The sequence below is a fragment of the Ascaphus truei genome, chromosome 14, assembly GCF_040206685.1.
Source record: "Ascaphus truei isolate aAscTru1 chromosome 14, aAscTru1.hap1, whole genome shotgun sequence".
NCBI lineage: Eukaryota > Metazoa > Chordata > Amphibia > Anura > Ascaphidae > Ascaphus > Ascaphus truei.
The window spans coordinates 20263905-20285713 of NC_134496.1; the positions used below are offsets into that span (position 1 = coordinate 20263905).

The 21809-nt window shown below is 48.2% G+C and overlaps 1 protein-coding gene across 5 annotated transcripts in view; it reads left to right on the forward strand.

The window, feature by feature from the left end:
- The first annotated feature begins 464 nt into the window (after window positions 1–464).
- FKBP2 (FKBP prolyl isomerase 2) overlaps window positions 465–21809 on the forward strand; it is a 29497-nt gene continuing 8152 nt past the window's right edge. The window contains exons 1-2 of one of the 5 annotated variants that reach the window (XM_075570043.1): window positions 465–585; window positions 3579–3798. In XM_075570043.1, coding sequence (XP_075426158.1) covers window positions 3631–3798 — 168 coding nt within the window. In that variant the 5' untranslated portion in view covers window positions 465–585; window positions 3579–3630. Of the gene's footprint in view, window positions 619–2844; window positions 3220–3560; window positions 3799–21809 lie in introns of those variants that run through there. The other 4 variants (XM_075570042.1, XM_075570041.1, XM_075570039.1 and 1 more) reach the window with 4 other exon arrangements.

The following is a 21809-nucleotide window of genomic DNA, read 5'->3' on the forward strand; positions in this document are numbered from 1 at the left end:
ACACACACACACACACACACACACACACACACACACACACACACAGATATAAATATATTGCGCGTGTAAAATAATGATAAACTATCTCTCTCTTATGATTCTCCTTTGTGTTGCTTGGTCTCCTAGTCTAGACACCGGGTCATAACATCTCAGCCACCGGGGTCGGGGGTAATTTTCCCCCTGCATCTCACTTACCCCCTCACTCTCCCTCACTTCGGATCTCCCACTATCCCCACCTGATATACCCCGCTCACCCCTCCCGGTAACTCACCCCTCCCCACTTTATCGCAGCCTCCCTGGGTTACAATTGTATCTACATCTCGTTTCCCCCTCTGTAGTTTGCCCAATTGTCTCTCCCGCTGGGCAGCCAATTGGCATTCGAGTTTCCAGTCTCCGGGCAGACGTCACGTGGCCCTGCTGACTTGTCCTGAGTTGCCCCATCATCATGTGACGGCCACAGAAGGCCGGGAAAGCTGGAATTTGGCCAATCAGCGGGCTGCTAAGGAAGAGCTCAGAGGCCCCTGCGGGCGCTGATTGGTCGGGAACGACCGTGACGTACGCGGAAGCGGAAGAGGGGTTAAATCGGTGAGCGGCGGCGTGCAGACAGAACAGGGAGAGGTGAGGGGAGGAACGGGGGGGATGCGGATGCCGGTGGGAGCCGGGGAGGAGCGGGGCCCCGGAACCCGAGGGAAGGGTAGGGGGGCCTGGGGAAGGATGAGGATCCCATGGGGGCCCCGGGATGGTGGGAGGACGCACAGGGGCGGGGCCAGGGTGACGTGGGACGTGATCAGGGGCCCACAGGAGCTGCTCCGGAGCCACAGGGAAGGGGGCGAAGAACCAGAGATGGGCTCCCCGGACCTATACAGGGGGCACAATGGGGAGGGGAGTGAAGACCGGGAGAGAAGCCCCCAGGAGCCGAGGCGCCATGGGGGAGAGGAGGAGAGTGGTCAGGGTAATATGGATAGGGGCCCTCGGGAGATGGGCAGGAGGGAGGGGAGCCAAGGGAGGTCGGAGAGGGTCTCCCGGAGGATTCATGGGAGCCAAAAAAGAGAAAAGAGGAGCTTGCAGGAGCTGTGCAAGGGGGGTGGGAGCCAAGAGAGGGAGAGGGGCTCCCAGAAGACTCAGGAGGGCCACAGAGGGGAGGGGAGCCACATAAAGGAAAATAGGGGCACCCAGGAGATGTACAAGGGAGAGGGCAACCAAGAGAGGGAGCAGATGGTACCCCAAGGGATGCATGGGGGCCACAAGGGGGAGTTGGGCGTGGAGAGGGGTTCTCAGGATCTTTACAGGGAGGAGAGGTGTCAGGGGAATGGGGAGTGGGGAGACATGGAGAGCAGCCTAGAGAGAGGCAACCGGGGGGAGGTGGAGGAGAGGGGTCGGGGGAATGAGAAAGGGGAAGACATGGATGGGGAGAATGAGAGTGGTCACAGGGAAGAGGAGAGCTGCCCCCAGGAGCTACTGAGGAATCAGAAGGAGGAGGAGGGGGGTTTGACAAATTGTGAGAAGGATAGGATGGAGTCTGCAGAAGAGTTGAGGAGCCACATGAAGGAAGAGAGGAGCCCGGGAAACGGGGCCAGTGTGTCTGAGGATGACATTGATGGGGCGATGGGAGAGCATGGGTTCTTCGAAGAGGCAAAGGGCAAGGAAAGTAAAGAGAGACCCCAGGGGGTCAGGGAGGATACAGAGGGGTGTCTAGTGTCAGCAGATGATCCTTGCAGAGCGAGTTGTTCGGAAGACCTGAGGGGGCAGAGATGCAGAGGGTCAGAAGGGAGGGGAAAGTACTGTCTGGGGTGTCAGGGCTGGGGGGGTGATATGAGGGAGGATTCGGGGTGTGGTAGGCCAGAGGCAGACACTATAAATTCCCAACAGTGGAGTCCGGGCAGATTGGGGGGTCCCTGCCCAGATTCTGGGTGTAGGGATGCTGGTGGTGTGTGGTGCTGGTGTCTGCACCTCTATTTAGGGGAAGAAGGGGGTGCAGTGGACAGGGAGCAGGATCAGGGGATGACATCCCCGGCTTGTGGTTACTCTGTATGCAGCACACTTAGGGTGGGTGAGGGTCCGGGGGAAGGGGGTGAAGATTCGGGGGAGTTCAAAGATCCCACCACAAAAAAGGGGAGGGTGGGGGAGGAGGACACCCCAGAGCTGCAGGAGTGGGCAAGCTGGTGGCAGGGGTGGGCTGGCTCATGTCGGGGGTCAGGGCGCAGGCGAGGGACGCAGGTTTGGGGCAGCAAGGGGGAAACGGGTGTTGGAGGAAGGGGGCAGAGGCAACAGCAGGACGTGTGGGTGTTGAGGGAGTGGGCAGGGGGAAGCAGGAGCAGAGTTGGACAGGAAGTGAAAGGGGGTGAGGTGTGGGTGCTAAGAGAGGAGATGGGTAAGGGGGCATCAGCATGGCCCCTGGGAGAGCAAGAAGTATGGGTCCCCCGGGAGTCTAGAAAACACAGAGAAGGACGGGGGGACACATTTATGACCAGTGCAAAATGGGCTCCTCGGAGTGCCATGCCTGGGGTAATCGACAAAGGCGGGCCTTGAAAGGTGGAGGGGTGAGGGGTGGTAAGAGACCCCACATTGTTGGGGACACTAAATTGTTGTGTGTGTGTGTTGTGCGTCTGTGTTTAATGGGAGGGGGGCGGGGATGATTATCTTCTGTTATTTAGTCACTTTGGGGGTGCAATAAGGCACTCTGTGGGTGCGCTGACTCACTGCACTAAATGGTCTCATTACTGGTGCTGCTTTTATTCTATATTACGTATTTATATTTATGGTGCTATATTCAGGTGCTATGCGGAGGTCAGAAGGGATGGAGCGGTGTATATGGATGTGCTGTATTCTGCATGCCAATTCTTTTATATCACACACGGTGCTGTGAGGAGATGTCCTTATAAGGGAGGTCTTCCTATAACAGGGTTTCCCCCCCCCATAGGTGCATGTTGGGTCTGAGAGAAGATGTTCCTATAGGGGAGTGGGGATTGTTCCTGTAACAGATTCCTACCGTAGGAAGGGACACTTCAGAGTTGAGGAGATACTCTTATGAGGGGTGTGTTCCTATAAAAGGGGCTTCCCACCCATGGAAAGGGGCACGTCAGGGCTGTGAGAAGATCTTCTTTTAAAGGGGGAGTTTAATTGGATGGGGTGATTTTGATAACATAATATGGTGCTGTTGTCCTTGGGGCAATTTTTTGAAACCTACCTACTAAACTCTGAACAGATCCAGAAATCAAGGTAAGTGGCACTAACCCTAGTAACTTGATTCCACATGTTAGATGCCCTCTTCTCCGATTAAAGGGACGTCTTTTAACTTCTAGGATTTCCATGTTATATGGCCTTTTATCCCATCAGAGGGAGCCACTGCTGACCCTATTATAAGAAACTTGTGCGTAAGACTCCATCTTATCCCATCAAAGTGAGGTGCCGCTGACCCTATTATAGGAATCCCGCATGTGAGATGCCCCCTTATTCCACCAGAGGATGGTGCAACTAACCCTATTAACTTATTGGAATCCCGTATGTGACTGCTTCTTATGCCATCAGAGGGAGACGCTGCTGATCCTATTAATGTATAGGATTTCCCCCCTTTCCAGAACAGAGAGCTGTGTTTGCCTGAGTTGTGTCTGCTGCTTCCCTGTCGTCGCCATGAACGCTCTGTCCCTCACGCCCCTGTGGTGTCTGCTCGTCTTCTCCCTACTGCCCCCGGCCCTGGCCAGCGAGGGCAGAAAGAAGCTGCAGATCGGGGTCAAAAAGAGAGTGGAAAACTGTCCCATTAAATCCCGCAAAGGAGACACACTGAACATGCATTATACGGTGAGTATATACATATATACCGGGAGTTCGATGTGTGTGTATATGTGCGCACTGCGTAGTGCTTATCAGGATACACTGAGTTCAGTGGGAGAGTGTGTGATTGATTGGCACGTGTGTGTGTGGTGTGTGTGGTGGGGTGTGCCTGACTTATAAGGTGATGGTTTTTTTTTTTTTTTCATTTGGGGTCCTCGAGCAGCCATGTTTCTTGTGGCAGGAAGCTCAAACCGTCAGGGGATGGAGAACCCACTCACCCTGGGGAGCAGAAACGCGGTCATAATGGCGCCTTCTGCACCTCGCGCGCTCTCCTATTGGCTGCCTGCTTGACTCCTACACGTCTCCCCTGGGCTTATTGCAACCAGCGGTCACGTGGGCGGGCCTCATCTTGCAGCAGGGAGACAAACTGGCTACATTCCTTGCCATGGACAATGCCCTATATGACGGGGATCTCTGTATTCCTCACTCATTAGCCAGATTCTAGCCATTTGAGAAATGTCACAATAATTCATATCTAGTTGTTTCCTGACTAAGGGAAGGGTTACAATTGACTGACTTGTAACACTGGATACTGTGTGTGTCTTGAACTTTGAAGCCTAAACTGAGCAATTATACATCATAGTATATTCTACCGTTACAGGTACGTGTGAGAGAATGATCGTAGGATCAGGTTACTCCGGGATGATCCACTATATGGGAAGTAGCCAAACTTTTACATGCGTTGATAGTTCTCTTTTTTTTTTTTTGGTGTTTAAATATATATTTCAAACAATGTAAATAACTTTATTTAATACGTATTCATAACTCACTTTACTGTAGGAGAAGCCGTGTGCCACATATAGGGATTGTTTTCTAGTGGTTGTGTGTAATTATTCCATGTTGCACCTCGCACTGACATTTAGGACTATAGGTTGAGCAAGGGTTTCTGGCTAGTTTGTTAGGACAATCTATGCATGGCACAGTAAATGTCAATGTATGTGCACAAGTCTGAACTCGTAGGCAAGTAGTATAACCATGCTCTGGGTTACAGTCCGGAGGGGGTAAAAGAACAAGTCCAATAGATGGTGGTAGAAATCATGGAAAATGTTACAGGCAATGGCACAGTAATTCAGCTAGTCGGAAGAGGGCACAGCGGAGCCGGTGAGGGCACAGCGGGGCCGGTGAGGGCACAGCGGGGCCGGTGAGGGCACAGCGGGGCCGGTGAGGGCACAGCGGGGCCGGTGAGGGCACGCTGTGTAACCATCAGAGAATACCAGCATTGAGCGGCAGCTGTGAGCAAGGGCACTGGTAGCAGTCAGCGAATGAGGTCTCTACTTGTGATGTACAGAGTACCCGGAAATTACCCGGTACCCAGCATACCCGCCACTATTTTAACCACCCTGACCCAGCACCAGGGGGCTGGACCCGGTCCCGGGTAATTTCTGCTCTGCTCCCTCGGTCCTCCTCTTGGAGAATGGCAGGGGCAGAGCAGCAGAACAGTTACAGAAACACTTACCTGGTGGCGGAGGGTAAGGAGGACCGCTGCAGAGGGTGAGGAGGACCACGGCGACATCGTGGGAGCAGCGGCAGATGTCCTCTGCTGCCACCAGGATATCATTGTAGAGCCGGTGGGAGCAGCGGAACACATCCTATCACAGCTGATGTCGGTGGGAGCCGGGGAACAGCCAGCCCTTCCCTGGCTGTCCAATAGTAATGCTCCTGCTCCGGGCACATGTTCCCCGGCTCCCACCGGCATCAGCTGTGATAGGATGTGTTCCGCTGCTCCTACCGGCTCAACAATTGTTCTTTGCTGCCACCGCCACCAGGACGTCTGCCGCTGCTCCCACGATGTCGCCGTGGTCCTCCTCACCCTCCGCCGCCAGCTGCAGGTAAGCCAAAGCTACCTGGCCTGCAATTTTCCCCTGATACCCAGTACCCGGCAATCCTCAGGACGTGGTACAACACTAATCTCAACATATCACATGTTCCCAACCAGACGGTGTAAAATTGCATCCAGAACGAGAATTGAAATGGTTGGAAAACCTGTCCGCTGTGGTGAAGTTAGTGGCCGGATGGTCTCTGGCATAAACCACAGCGTCATGGCACATACAGCCCAGGGCCGTGGGTGTCACATGGGGATGGAATGGGTGCTCACCGGTTTCCTCTGTAATATTTGAAAGAGCAGAAGGACAGGTTCCAAGTACCCGCTTTTGTAAATACTCACGTAGGAATTCAAGAACTCGTGTTACATGTTCATTTTGTGTGTGTGTGTCAGGAAACAAATTCTGTTTAACTCGCTGTGACGTCTGAGTAGATACAGAAGTAATTCAAACTGTCTCTTTATGCTGAGATCCGGAGTACTGTCCCTTGTTAGGAAGTCTGTGTTAATGTGGCATTATGTGTTGTCAACACAGCTTGCGTGTACTGATTGATCCGTGTGGTTGATTGAAGTGCTGGTTGGTTAAAGTGTGTGCAGTTAGAACCAGAAGGAAAGGGAAGTTCTGGGTATACTAGCAGGGGTGGCTATTTTTGGGGAGTATGCAGTGGGTTAATCTATTTTTAAAGTGTGCTGTAATTTGAAGCCTGTAACTTTTTTCCCCTTTCTCCTGCCTGAGGCAGAGTGGGTGTGGTTGGTTAATTGGCTGGCCTAAACACCTGCAGTGGGTGGGGTTAGTTAATTGATAACCTAACACACCTGGTGGGTGTCCCTATTTAAACAGAGGCTTCTAACGAATCCTGAGCTTGTGTACTGACTGATCTGTGTGGTTGATTGAAGTGCTGGTTGGTTAAAGTGTGTGCAGTTAGAACCAGAAGCAGTTTGAACAAGGAAGCAGTTAAACAAGGTATAGTTTATTGAAGTACAGTTTACTGTTAGTACTTCTAAACTTCATAGTTGCTAGAATGAGCAGGATTGAAAATGCCACTCAATGCACATCTTGCCACATGTATGTGATCTTGGAGCAGCTGTTCCAAGGAGCATACCGCTGTGAGAGGTGTGAGCGGGTAGTCCCTTTAGAATCAGAGATTGCTGATCTGAAGAGGCAACTTGCAATATTGAGGGACATTGGCAATCTTGAAAGGGAATTAGAGCTCACTGAGCAGGCCCTTTCTTCGACTAGTGGTGCAGATGGTGGCGCTTTTAGTGAGGAGCAGGTAGGTAGCTTAGTTGCTGTTAGTGAGGAGCAGGTAGGTAGCTGGGTGACAGTTAGAAGGTGAAGCAGGGGCAATAGGTAGAGGCAGGTCGTTTCTGAGCTGACACATCCCAATAGATTTGCAGTGTTGAGTGAAGATATTGGGAATGTTGGGGCAGAAATGGCAAGGCTGGGGGAGACTAATTCCTCTAGCAGCCAGGGGAATAGTTCCTCCAGCACAATGGGGACTCAGGATGCTCAGATGCAAAGAAAGATTGTGGTGGTAGGGGACTCCATTATTAGGAAGGTAGATAGGGCAATCTGTTGCCGGGACCGCATGAACCGAACAGTTTGTTGTCTCCCGGGTGCTTGGGTTCGGCACATTCCGGATCGGGTAGACAGATTGTTGGGGGGGGCTGGGATTGACCCGGCGGTCTTGGTACATGTTGGCACCAATGACAAAGTTAGAGAAAGATGGAGGGTCCTAAAAAATGATTACAGGGATCTAGGCCAAAAGCTTAAGGCAAGGACCTCCAAGGTAGTATTTTCTGAAATACTACCAGTGCCATGCGCTACCGCAGGGAGACAGAGATCAGGGAGGTTAATGCATGGCTAAGAAAGTGGTGTAGGAAGGAGGGGTTTGGGTTTTTAGAGCACTGGGACTCCTTTTCTGAGAGGTGCCATCTATATTCTAGGGACGGATTGCACCTCAATGAAGAGGGATCTTCTGTGCTAGGGGGGAGAATGCTAAAAAGGTTGGAGGAGATTTTAAACTAGGGTGGAGGGGGGAGGGGAATGAAACAGATAATGAACTAAATGGAATAGATGAGGATACAAGGTGGTATGGAGGTAGAATTGGGGCAAGTGCAAGTTTGACAAGCAGTGAGATACCCATAGTAAATAGAGATAATCTCAGTACCACAAGATTGGCGTAAAGCAGATGTGGTGCCTATATTTAAAAAGGGAGCTTGATCACACCCGGGGAATTACAGACCTGTAAGCCTGACTTCAATAGTAGGGAAACTACTTGAAGGTTTAATACGGGATAATATTCAGGAATACCTAATGGAAAACAAAATTATTAGTAATAGTCAGCATGGATTTATGAAGGATAGATCTTGCCAAACTAACCTTATTTGTTTCTTTGAGGAGGTAAGTATGAATTTAGACCAGGGTAATGCAGTTGATGTGGTCTACTTAGATTTTGCAAAGGCTTTTGATACGGTTTCACACGAGGTTGGTGTACAAAATAAAGAAAATTGAACTCAGTAATAATATATGCACCTGGATTGAAAACTGGTTAAAGGACAGACAACAGAGGGTTGTCATAAATGGAACTTTTTCAGGTTGGGCTAAAGTCGTGAGTGGAGTACCTCAAGGATCGGTACTGGGACCCCTGCTTTTTAACTTGTTTATTAATGACCTTGAAGTTGGGATCGAGAGCAAAGTCTCCATCTTTGCTGATGATACTAAATTGTGTAAGGTAATAGAATTAGAGCAGGATGTAATTTCTCTTCAGAAGGACTTGGAGAGACTGGAAACGTGGGCAGGTAAATGGCAAATGAGGTTTAATACAGATAAATGTAAGGTTATGCATTTGGGATGCAAGAATAAAAAGGCGACTTACAAATTAAATGGAGATATATTGGGGGAATCCTTGATGGAGAAGGATTTAGGAGTGCTTGTAGACAGCAGGCTTAGCAATAGTGCCCAATGTCATGCAGTAGCTACAAAGGCAAACAAGATCTTATCTTGCATCAAACGGGCAATGGATGGAAGGGAAGTAAACATAATTATGCCCCTTTACAAAGCATTAGTAAGACCACATCTTGAATATGGAGTACAATTTTGGGCACCAATCCTAAGAAAAGACATTATGGAACTAGAGAGAGTGCAGAGAAGAGCCACCAAATTAATAAAGGGGATGGACATTCTAACTTATGAGGAGAGGCTAGCTAAACTAGATTTATTTACATTAGAAAAGAGGCGTCTAAGAGGGGATATGATAACTATATACAAATATATTCAGGGACAATACAAGGAGCTTTCAAAAGAACTATTCATCCCACGGGCAGTACAAAGGACTCGGGCCATCCCTTATGGTTGGAGGAAAGGAAATTTCACCAGCAACAAAGGAAAGGGTTCTTTACAGTAAGGGCAGTTAAAATGTGGAATTCATTACCCATGGAGACTGTGATGGCAGATACAATAGATTTGTTCAAAAAAAGGTTGGATATCTTTTTAGATGGGAAAGGTATACAGGGATATACCAAATAAGTAAACATGGGAAGGATGTTGATCCAGGGATTAATCCTATTTGCCAGTTCTTGGAGTCAGGAAGGAATTAATTTTTCCCCTTAATGGGTTTTTTTGTTTGCCTTCCTCTGGATCAATAAGTAAGTATAGATATAGAATAAAGTATCTGTTGTCTAAATTTAGCATAGGTTGAACTTGATGGACGTACGTCTTTTTTCAACCTCATCTACTATGTAACTATGTAACAACATTTTAAATCTGAGAAGGGAATTTTTCACTTTGTCACTTGCATCTTTAAATTTCCTAAATATCCCAGTGGGGAAATCTGAAAGTTGGAATCAGAGTTACGCTGTCCGTAAATACAGAGAGGCTGTTAATCTTGTTGCAAAGTTGCCAGTTGTTAAATGGCTTGATGTGGATAAGACCTCAGTATAGGATTTCAAATTAGGTTGTGTATCGAAGTCAAGATGTTTCCTATCTCGGCCTCTGAAATAATGGCTCGCTCAATACGATTTGCAAGTACATGCGGACGTCGAAATTCAGTAGCTAATACTAGCTACTGTATAAGTACCCTTGGCAATAAATATCAGGCATAGCCGCAGTGACTTCAACATCGCACATCAGAAATGTGTCCTTAACCGAAGTAAAGAGACGCTCCGACATCCGACTTCAGCGTTGGAATTGCGTTCTCCCTTCCGCCATTATTTCTGTTGTAAGATAAAGTGGTTTTCCTTCACTTTGGCTGGGTTTTATTTGGCTGTATTTCAACGTTGGTGTGTGTTTGCTGATCCTGGTATTCAGCGAGCCATTATTCCAACTGAGGCGGGGATGGGAAACGTCTTTATTAGACGTATGTATAATTTTTGGTTACTGAATGTACACTTGAGTACATTTATACATTGTATTGTATTGTACACGGGGGTACCTGGGCTCTGTCCTTCTGCCATTTTATATTTTACCCACTAACTGCACCTCTCCGATTACATTGATAATTATAGTGAGATTTAAAGAAAGATAAGATAATACTTTGGGCCAGCCCAGGGACACAAAACTCCTGTCCTCGTGCTCCCCCACTCCCAACAGGTCAGGTTTTCAGGATATCCCACCTTCAGTTACCTGTGCTGAAGCAGGGACTGATTGAGCCACCTGTGCTGAAGCTGGGATATCCTGACCTGTATAAGGGGAGGGGGCTTGAGGACTGGAGTTGAGCACCCCTGGGCTAGACGTTGATCCATTCACATGTCCTCTTCACAAGTTTTCTCTGTGTAATAGTGTCACTTCCGAACAGTCCCTGGGGTGTTGCCAAAACCGGTCCTCGGTATGCCAGTGTAGAAGTGGGCTAACGGCTGAATGATTTTGCCAATTAACCACAGGGGCTGGTCATGCCACATATATTCTGGGGCAGCAGGCACCACATGGGGGCATTATGGGTGCTCACTGGTTCAGTGTAATAGTACCATATAATTTAAGAACAGTCCCTCGTTATAAGCACAGATATCCACGCAGTCCACAGAGGCTGTTACCCTTGGGGTTCTCCTAATGAGAAAAGGGGGATTCACATGACATCCGGGAGCAAGATCTGCAGTAGTAGATACTCCAGCAGGTCATTCACTGCCTCATCCAATCTAGTTTATCGTTGATGCAGGAAGCACGACCAGGAAAGATTCATATTTGACCCTTGTGGTTGGGCAGTCTGAAGCCTCTGTACCAGAAGCATTTGCGTATCCGTAACAAGCGAGTGACGTGCGCCATGAGGTCTATTCACCTGTTCACTGGGGATACAGCGCAGGTCAGCTGTGTGTCCTCATTGCCGGAAATGCTTTGCCATGCGCTGGTCATCCCTATATGCTGTACGGATACTGGGCCGATGTAGCCATCCTTTCCTTAAATGGCCGAACGGTTTTCCCAACATAATAAAAGCCACATGTGGATTTTATTGTACACCACGGATGACGTACATGAATCTGTCTTAAAAATGGTCTTTTGCGCCGGAACTTCCGGTGACGTCACCCGGTATGGACGGCTGCTAGAGGAGCTCCTGAAACCCGCGGGTTATACAGCGACAAAACCCCCACTTAAACTTCAAATTTATGGACGAAAATAGTCCTATCAGATAGACAAACAGAAGGGGAATGTCAAAAACAAAAAAAACGAATAACCAGGCTGTTACCAAATTTTTCTCACCGTCTCAGCGAGGGAAAGCAAGCGCTATGAATCCCCAAGATGGCGGCGGACCGCATGGCGCTACCTCCCAACCGGGGAAAAAGACCCAGCCGAGAGAGAGCCCCCCTACAAGCCCAGAACAGGCAATAACCAGGGCATATTTGGAAGACCTGATGGCGGGAATGGCTGCCACCCTCAAAACCTCCTTCCAAACGGAATTGCGGTCTGCGGTGAGCGACATAAGGAAGGAAATCTCAGGGCTAACGGAAAAGACCACTACCCTAGAGAACAAGCTATCCGAATCCCTACAAAGACAGGGAGAAGCGGAAGAAGAGATCAGCCGCCTGGGTGAAGAGATCTCCCTCCTCAAAGAGGGCATGGAAGAACAAGAAAACCGTGACCGAAGACAAAACATCCGTGTGAGAAATGTTCCAGAGTCAATCACACAAGAACAGATTAGGCCTTACCTTCTGGAGTTCTTCAATCTGGTCTGCGGGGAGATGGAGGAAAAGGAGATGGAAATGGACAGAGCCCATCGTGCGCTAGGACCCAAGTCTGACGACCCAAAACGCAGAAGGGACATTATAATAAAAATGCATAAATATACCTCAAAAGAAAGAATTATTTCAGCATGCCGGGACATGGGAGAAATAACTTTTCAAAATGAGACACTACAAGTGTTCAACGACTTGTCAAAAGCAACAAGAGACCGCAGACGGGAGCTAAAGCCACTGACTAACCTGCTCCGGGAGAAGGGAATACAGTACAGATGGGGCTTTCCGTTCAAAATCTCGGTGAACAGAAACGGAAAGTTCCTGTCCCTGAAATACCCCGCGGACATGGCCCCATTTGCAAAGGCCTTGGGCCTAACCCCTCCTCAGGCATGGCTATCGGGCAACCTACCATCTGAAGACACCGCAGGAGACCCGCCCCGGACATCGGAGAGGATTGCGGCCCAGCACTCCAAAGACAAGTAAGTAACAGCCGCCACCGCACCCAAACAACACCCCCCTTCACGATCCCGAGAGAGAGAGGAGACCCACAACTACACTGAGGGATATCCCATCGGGCCGGAGCTGTACCTGAAGAGAAGCCGCTGACCTCCCGATCAAGACGACACTGAAGACCGCTGCCCACGTTGGAACACGTGTCATCTGTTCCCGCGATGGCACCGAGGCGAATCCCGCCAGCCGAGTCGAAATCCTGGTCCACACTCAACCCGACCGGATGGAGCGGGATCGTGGTTTCCCTGTTGCCGGTTCGCAATGAGGGTCTAGTTCCAGACCTTGTTCTGCCATGCCCCGATCCCCAGTCTTTCAGACGAGGCTGCAGGGGTGTTCGTTCCACCCCCCTCTTCAGCCGGTGGTCCCGATCTCACGGGATGTTTTTTTTTTGGCCCATGGGGGGGGAGGGGGGTGCGACCCATCAGCGGGCAATCAGCGGAACCTGAACCAGCGGAAACGCATTGACGCAAGAGACGGAGGACAACTGCGACCCTGAGGACCCAGTTCAGCCGACTTGTTTCAAAGGACACACAAACACAAGTTAAGGTTTTGTGCCCTGGAGGCCGTGAGTAGCATAATAAAAAAGGTTATACCATAGAAAGTACCCCGCGGCACCCCCCTCCACCCGTAGCAACCCCAACCCAAGCACATAGCCCCCCGCCCTTCCCCCCCCCCCTCCTCCCCACCCTCCCCCCTCCACTCCACCACACGTCCCCCCCCTTCCCCCCGCATCCCCCCTCCCCCCTCTCACCCCCCCCACCCTGGTTTCCTTTCCCACTCCCCCCCCCCCAGCCCCCACCCTCCCCCCCACTCCCAAAACCCAGGTCCACAGTACATGAGAATGATACACATAAACCCACGACCCACAACCGAAAAGTATATATAATGTGTGGAATGCCCCTATGCCTCTCCTTATACTTCCCCCTCTCTAGAACGACATTCAGAGGAAGTAAAAGTACATAGAAAAGCTATGAATACCCTCGCTGATCTCTAAACAGCACATAGCATACTGATGGGACAGAGTGATACAATAGATGTAACACACAAAAATGTGAAATGCCTGTACTGCATGAAATGTTCCGTCAACCTCCCCCCCTCCCTCCCCCCTCCCTCCCCCCCCCTCCCTCCCCCCTCCCTTCCCCCCCCCTCCCTCCCTCCCCCCTCCCTCCCCCCCCCCTCCCTCCCCCCTCCCTTCCCCCCCCCTCGACGCTAGATAAAGTTGAAAAATATACATAATGTATGATGTGCACCTGTGCCTCCCCTAATAGACCTGAGCTGACTCTCAGACAGTGTACAAGATTCCCATTACATAGAGTGGTATGAGAGTTACAACATATAAAAATGTGAAATGCCTGTACTGCCTGAAATGTTCCATTAACCTCCCCCCCCTCCCCTCCCTATCCCCTTCCCTTCCCTACCCCCTTCCCCTCACTACCCCCTCCCCCCCCCATTTTCCCCCTCTCCTTTTCCCCCCCCCTCTCTTCCCCCCCCCATCCCCCCCTCTCCTTTCCCCCCCCTCCCTCCCCTCCCATTCCCCCACCTCCTTTCCCCCCCCCCTCCCTTCCCCCCCTCCCCTCTCCCCCCCCCTCCCCTCTCCCCCCCCTCCTCTCCCCCCCACTCCCCCCCCTCCCTCCTCCCCCCCACTCCCCCCCCTCCCTCCTCCCCACGGGTGCTATACAAAAGTTGAAAAATATATGCAAGAAGAGATATGTACCTATGACCTTCCTTGGAACAGAACCTAGAGGAAGCAAAGGTCCATAGGAAAATTGAATGTGCCTAGGCTGACTGCCAGATAGTGTATAGCATACTTATTGTACAGAGCGATACAACTGACGCAGCATATAAAAATGTGAAATGCCCACACTGTTGGAAAGGAACCGCAAACCCTCCCCCCACCCCCACATCCACCCTCCCACCCCTCCCGCCCCTCCCCTCACCCCTCCTGCCCCCCCCCTCCCCCCTAGCCCCCCACCCGCCCCCCTCCCCCCCACCCGCCCCCCTCCCCCCTAGCCCCTCCCCCACCCACCCCCTCCCCCCCTGTAATATATAAAAGTTGTGAATTAAACGCAATGTGGTTTATGCACCTATGCCTTTCTTTGGAATAGAACCCAGGGGACGCAAAGATTTATAAGAAAACAAAAGGTGCCTTGACTGATTCCCAGATAATATAATGCATACTAATAGCAAAAAGTGGTATAATGGATGCAACATACAAAAATGTGAAAAGCCTATATTGTTGGAAAGGTTCTGTCAACCCCCCCCCCCCATCCCAACCCACCCCCCCCCTATCCCACCACCCCCCCCCCACCCCTCCACCCCACCACCCCCCACCCCCCCCATCCACTACCCCACCACCCACCACCCCCCCCCACCAACCGCCCCAACCCCCACCCCCCCCACCACCCCTCCACCCTCCACCCCTCCCTCACCCCCTACCCCATCCCCCCCCCCCCACCCCCTTCCCACTCAGACGAAGCAAACTGACAAAAGAAAGTTGAAACTGCTTGGGTGGAAAATCAAAATGTGCAAAGTGAGGCTGTGGTGTAATACTAAGCAACAGATGTTGTATAAAAATGCAAAATGTTTAAACTGCCTGAATCACACCCTCACCTCCCCTATCTTCCCTCACCTGTGGATTGAGAATTTACATAAAAAAGGGGTTAAGTAATTTCTATAGAGGGTTTGGACCCCTCAGACGTCCAACGGTGGACTGACCCGGAACCACCCCAGAAGGGCTCTTATAGCCCAAATGCCGGCTGTTCTTAAAGCTGGCAAAAGTTTGTTGAGACCTTTTCAAGGCCTCGTTACAACCTATTTCTATCAGCTGACCCTGTCCCAGCTGATCTTCGCCCTACCCCCGTTGACCCTCCCCCACGCCGCCCCCCCTCAGCTTAAAATAGCTATCTTAGCCAAAAAAAACTCACAACTCCCACACCTACAGAGATATAAACTAGACTCAGACTTACTGAATCAGGGCCCCTCAGATGGGAAAGATGAGGCCTTACGACACCCTCTAAAAAAGAACCCAAATGGCTAGCCAAACCACAATTAAATTCACCTCTCTCAATGTGAAGGGCCTCCAGAATAACCGTAAAAGGAGGCTAGCACTCCAAGATATGAAAAGATCAGGGGGGGACATCATATTTCTACAGGAGACCCACTTCACATCACAAGACCCCCCAAATTTATTCAAAAAAGCGTTCCCAATGTGTTTTTTCGCATCATTTACTAGCAAAAAAAGGGGCGTAGCTGTCCTGATCAGACAGGGCACCCCATTCAATCACATCAAAACAACTGCGGACCCAGAGGGTAGATTCCTAGTGGTATATGGCTCCTTAGCGGGCTCAGCGATCGCTCTTATCAATGTATATGCCCCAAACGAGAATCAGACCGAATTCCTAAAGAGAGTACTCGAGGGCATAGACCCGGGATATCTGTCATCGATGATAGTGGGAGGGGACCTAAACATGGTCCTCAACCCTACCGAGGACAGATCGACCACAATGGGTCCTCCCCGTACAACCCCCTCCCAGATCACAGGGAAAAGGTTTAGGGGAATCTTGAGCGAGTTTTCACTGGTGGACATCTGGAGAACCCAACACCAGGGCCAGAGAGACTATACTTTCTACTCAGCACCTCACCAGACCTACTCTCGAATAGACCACTTTCTGGCCACAAAAAATGTGGTGGCGGCAACAACTGACTCCGACATAGGACCGATCACATGGTCTGATCATGCCCCGATTACCATAACCTTGACAACACCCTTCGAAAAGACAATAAATTACTCATGGAGGCTAAATGACTCACTACTCAACCATCCTGAGATAGAAAGAGAGATCAGAACTGCCATTAGAGACTACTTTTTTTTTAACTCAGGATCCGTCTCCTCTCCAGCAATCCTGTGGGAAGCCCATAAGGCAACCATTAGAGGGAAATTCATCTCCATCGCATCCCACAGGAAAAAAGCCCGCCAAAAACTAATAAAGGAGCTCACGGATGATATCAAAATAATAGAACAAACTCATAAAGCTAACCCCTCAAAAAAAATATATAAAACATTGACAACAGCTAGAGCAAAACTTAGACAAATCCAGCTGGAGGATGTTGAGAAAGCCCTTAAATGGACCAACCAACAATATTATGATAAAGGGAACAAGGCAGACAGACTTCTAGCGACTAAATTAAGAGGGGTGCATAAACGGTCCCAAATCACGGCGATCAAGAGTAGGTCTGGTGAGATACAACATAGTGACAATAAAATAGCAGCCGAATTCACAAAATTTTACACCGAACTTTATAACTTAAGATCCAAAAAGGGCCGCCCCGAATCAGTAGCATCCGAATTAATAGCACATTACTTAGATAAGTGTCAGCTCCCCACACTAACGGAGGAGGAAAACACAGTCCTCAATGCTGAGATTTCAAAAGAGGAACTGGAAGAGGCGGTCAAATCATTAAAAATCACTAAGTCTCCTGGCCCAGATGGCTTCACTAATGTCTACTATAAGAGATTCTTGCCAGTAATATCCACGCATCTTCTAAGAACATTTAACGATTTTATGGAAGGGAATCAAATCCCTACGTCAATGTCCCTGGCCACCCTGGCCATAATACACAAAGAAGGCAGGGACCCGATGCAATGTGGAAGCTACCGTCCAATCTCCCTGCTTAACTGTGATCTCAAACTATATAGCAAAATACTCGCAAATAGATTGAATCCCATTTTACCAAGATTAATAGATAAAGACCAAGTGGGATTCGTAGCAGGCAGACAGGCCTCGGACAATACCCGAAAGATAATTGATATTATTGAACATGTCCATCTCACAGGGACCAAAGCACTACTCCTTAGCTTGGACGCAGAGAAGGCGTTCGATAGAATAGACTGGCTATTCATGGACCATGTTATGCGCAAATTCGGCTTCAAAGACGCATATCTAGAAGGAGTCCGTAGATTATATCAAAATCCATCTGCAACAGTAAAACTACCAGGGGGCAGTAACCAGAGATTTGAGATTACTAATGGAACTCGACAGGGATGCCCCCTATCTCCTCTTCTCTTTGCACTAACCATAGAACCCCTAGCAGCGGCAATAAGAACCAATAGAGACATCAAAGGAATAGAAATTGGACACAGGCAGCACAAAATATCACTATTCGCAGATGATGTCATTTTAACCCTGACACAACCCCAAACATCCCTACCTAACCTCCAAAAAGAACTCCGAGATTTTGGAGACATATCAGGCTATAAAATCAATAGCGATAAATCGGAAGCACTAAATTTAAGCCTGCCAGAGCCAGAGGTGAAACTCCTCAAATTAAACTTTAACTACCATTGGAGCTCCTCGAGTATCAAGTATCTGGGAGTAAAGATAGCGAGAAACTACCAATCCCTATATCAACAAAATTATCCGACCTTGTTTCGGAAAATTAAACAAGACCTAGCGAAATGGGGAGGATATCAAATATCATGGATCGGGAGAATGATCTCGGTTAAAATGAACATACTCCCCAGATTATTATACTATTTCCAGACGCTCCCGATCCACATCCCTGGCTCAGAATTAAAAAACATACAAAAACTAATCTTCCACTTCATTTGGCAGGGTAAGAAACCCAGAACCGCTAGGACAGTTCTTTTGGCATCAAGGGGTAGAGGAGGACTTGGTGTCCCAGACATCACCAAATACTACCTAGCCGCACAACTGCGACAGGCGGTAGTCTGGAATGCCAACCCAAACCAATACTGTTGGCTAGATATAGAATCATACTACGCCGGGACGCCTTCACTACCAGCTTGCCTTTGGTCCCTGAGCAGGGAAGACATGCAGAATAGTAAATTTAAATTAGGCCCAATGAGACACACATGGGAGATCTGGACGAGATGCAAATATAAATTCAAGCTCACATCGCCCCAATCCCAACTCATACCAATTCACAAAAATCCGAAATTCCCTCCTGGTTGTGAGCCCAGACAATTGGATCAATTCAAAGCAAAAAATATTAGAGCGATCGCTGACCTCTTGAGCATTGGAGAATTCCTGAGCTATCAAAATCTACAAACCAAATATGAAATAGCAAGGTTGGACGTATTTAAGTATCTACAAATTCGGCACTTTATTCGAACCTTATCCCCAACGTTGAAATTTCCCCCTCTCACAGTTTTTGAGCGGCTTTGTCGAGAAACAGACCACCAGAAAGGTCTTATAACACAAATTTACGCAGTATTAGAAAGGGCTATAGAAGCCCCCACACATGACTATATGCTGCATTGGGCAGCAGAATTGGGCATAGTTATAGACCGAGAGGACTGGGAAAGAATTTGGGAGAATGCCTCAGGAACTTCCATATGTACCACAATCAAAGAAAATATATATAAAATACTGTTCCGCTGGTATCTTACCCCAGTTAGAATAAACCAAATCTACCCCCAGGCGTCCGATCTATGCTGGAGAGGTTGCGGTCAAAAGGGGGACATGGCACACATTTGGTGGACATGTCCGGAAATTCAAAAATACTGGGGAACCACTCAAAAATTAATAGAAGAGGTCACCGGCCTCAAAATCCCTGTCGACCCGCTGACCTACCTGTTGGCCAGGCCCCTAGAAAATGTGGACCGACCAACAGGTAAATTAATCTCCTTCATCCTAACAGCGGCTAGATGTGCAGTGGCTGCCGCCTGGAAGAAAGTGTCTCCCCCCTCAAAACAAACGATAAAAAATAGGATACAAGAGGTAATGAACATGGAGAAACTATCGGCTTTTCTGAAAAGATCCACGGACTCCTTTAATAAAACATGGGACCCGTGGCTAACCCATATGGCACCCCCACGTCCCTAACCCAAAGATGAAAAGTAAAAAGAACGAGTCTAGAAACTCCAGTAGAAATACTCTGAGGACGTAATAAGCAACAAGTATCCCCCCCCCCCTCCCCCCTCCCCACCTTCCCTTCCCCCCCTTTTCATACTCTTACTCTCTGTTTCTATACTCGCGCCCCCCTCACAACCCCAGGAGGGCCAGGAGGGCGATGAGCTTTCCTTTTTCTCTCTGGTTTCTTTAACCAAAAAATGGAGAAAACTTGTATTAGGCTGTATTAACATATATGACATGTACATTGTGAAATAAGTATTTGCCTAATAAAAAAATTTGGAAAAAAAAAAAAAAAAAAATGGTCTTTTGCGGAAATGAAGGCGAGTAAAGGCGTTGTCTGTAATAAGGCTGTTGCAATTTACAGCCACGACATCGGAAACAGTATTGCTTGACTGGTGGGTAAAACGTCTGCACCGTAGTTTATTTCTCTATAGGGTCTGTCTTGGCCAAAGCATCACAGAAATTGTGGCCTCTCGTATATCCACAGAGCGGTCATCGATAGCCAAAATATCCCAGTGGTTTTTAATCGACTTATACACAGAGGTGTGTTTTTATATGGGCTGGAAAAGGTTAACTTATTCTTGAAAAAGATTCTATTTTTACTGAAACCACAGACCAATAAATGAATTCCTTCTTTAAATTGGAGTGCCTGTGATTCATAGCTACATATATACAAGAGGACCTTCCACTGTGCCTCAAAAGGAAAGTGTTTGACCCGATTATCCTCACTGTGCTCAATTTGTGGAGTTGAAACTTGGACCCTAAATAAGAAGACCATTCAGAAGCTGTATGGGACGATAGATGGATATTGGGTATTACCCGAAGACAGGAAAAAGACTGAATGGGTTCAAAACCAGATACGTTTGTGACATCAAAAGGGTGAAGAAATTAAAATGGCAGTGGGCCTGACCTATTGCATTAAGAAATGATCATCGTTGGACAGGGATAGTACTCGACTGGATTCCAATGGATATCAAAAGAACAAGATGACGACTAAAAGTAAGACGAGAAGATGAAATCCAGAAAATATGTTAGAGCAACTTGGAGAAATGATGCTTGCAACTGTAGTGCCTGGAAGAACATTTTGAGGCCTTCATTCCACAGTGAACAGACAAAGTCTCATGAGATGTTGTCACTGGCGGGAAGATGGCATTGGGTGCTCCAGAAGATCTACAGTGGCTCTCTGGCTTTTTAGGTTCAACCATACTATGAAAGCTTGAACAATATACCTGGCTAAGGTATTGCCAACATGCAGCTCCCCCGCCGGCTGAAGACACCTCTGATGCTGACACCGTCACAGAACTGCTGCTGCTGGTCCTAGATGTCTTCGGAAAGGTAAGTAATTGGATTATTTCCAGCTGCCCTGACATTACCCGGCGACGAACCCACTTCTCAGTTGCCGGGTCCGGGTAGCTGGAAATGTGCCGGGTACTCGGTACACCACTAGTTGGGAAGAAGCAAATCATCGCACTCAAACAAGGCAATGGATCAACCATAAAAGATTTGCTAAATTCTACATGAAATTTGACGAGCACACCAATAAAACGAGGCATAATCCAATAGAGGAAGGTGGAGAAGAAACCACCAATCGCGTGCCATGTGTTGTCCTAGAAGTGGTAAAGCCCCTTTCCTAAGGGGAGATGGAATTACAGCTGAAATATTAAAAGAAGCTGGGGAAGAAAACCCTTGCAAAACTCCTTGCACGCTGCTTAAAGGAAATTCCTGAACAACGGAGTTATCATCCTCCACAAGAAGACCTTGAACTAGACCAATCGTTCTACTTCTAATCAGATGAGTGTGTTTTTTTTTGTTTTTTTTTTAAACAAATATTCTCACTAATCGGCTGCAACAACAGACCCTGAACTTTGCCCAGTCTAGCAAACAAGTGGGATTTTGCAGTAGATGCAACACAATCAACCACACTTAAGTCGTACAAGAAGTGATTTCCCGACATTATAAACGCTCTACCACTCGGTTTAGGATTCATAGATTACAAAAAAGCATTTCATTCCGTTTACACCTACAATGGTTTTTTTCTCGTTCTTTTTGATTTTCTAACATTGCTGGTAAACATGACAGATTTCAACACATCTTTACAATTTTCCATGTTTAAATTATACTTATTTTTCTTTTTATGTAAAAAGGTATAAATCAGATGCTCAAACTTAACACAAAACTACACAATCTTTAAATTAAATAATTAACTCACAATGTACAAAACATAACTTTAGTCAGACATATTACAGACCTTGGGTTCGGATATACTGTTATTCTGTCTTCATACCCATTTAACCTGGTTCTTTTCTCCCTCTGTTTACCTCATCTATGACCTTGTGACCTGCCGCAAGAGACTCCAGGATGTGTGTGCGAAAGCCTGATATATTTGGTCTTTTACCCTCTGTGGTAGGGAGTCAAAGGGTTCCCATTTTGTAAAGAAATTCTCTCTTCTTTTTTTTTTGTTCCTTAGTGGTCTCCGTTTCCATTTTATCTAAGGTCATTAGTTGAGTGAAATATGTTTTAACCGTTTCCAAGTTTGGAGGGTCATACTTCACCCATTGCACCATTATTGACTTTCTAGAATAATTTCATCAATCCTTGGGATTCCTGAG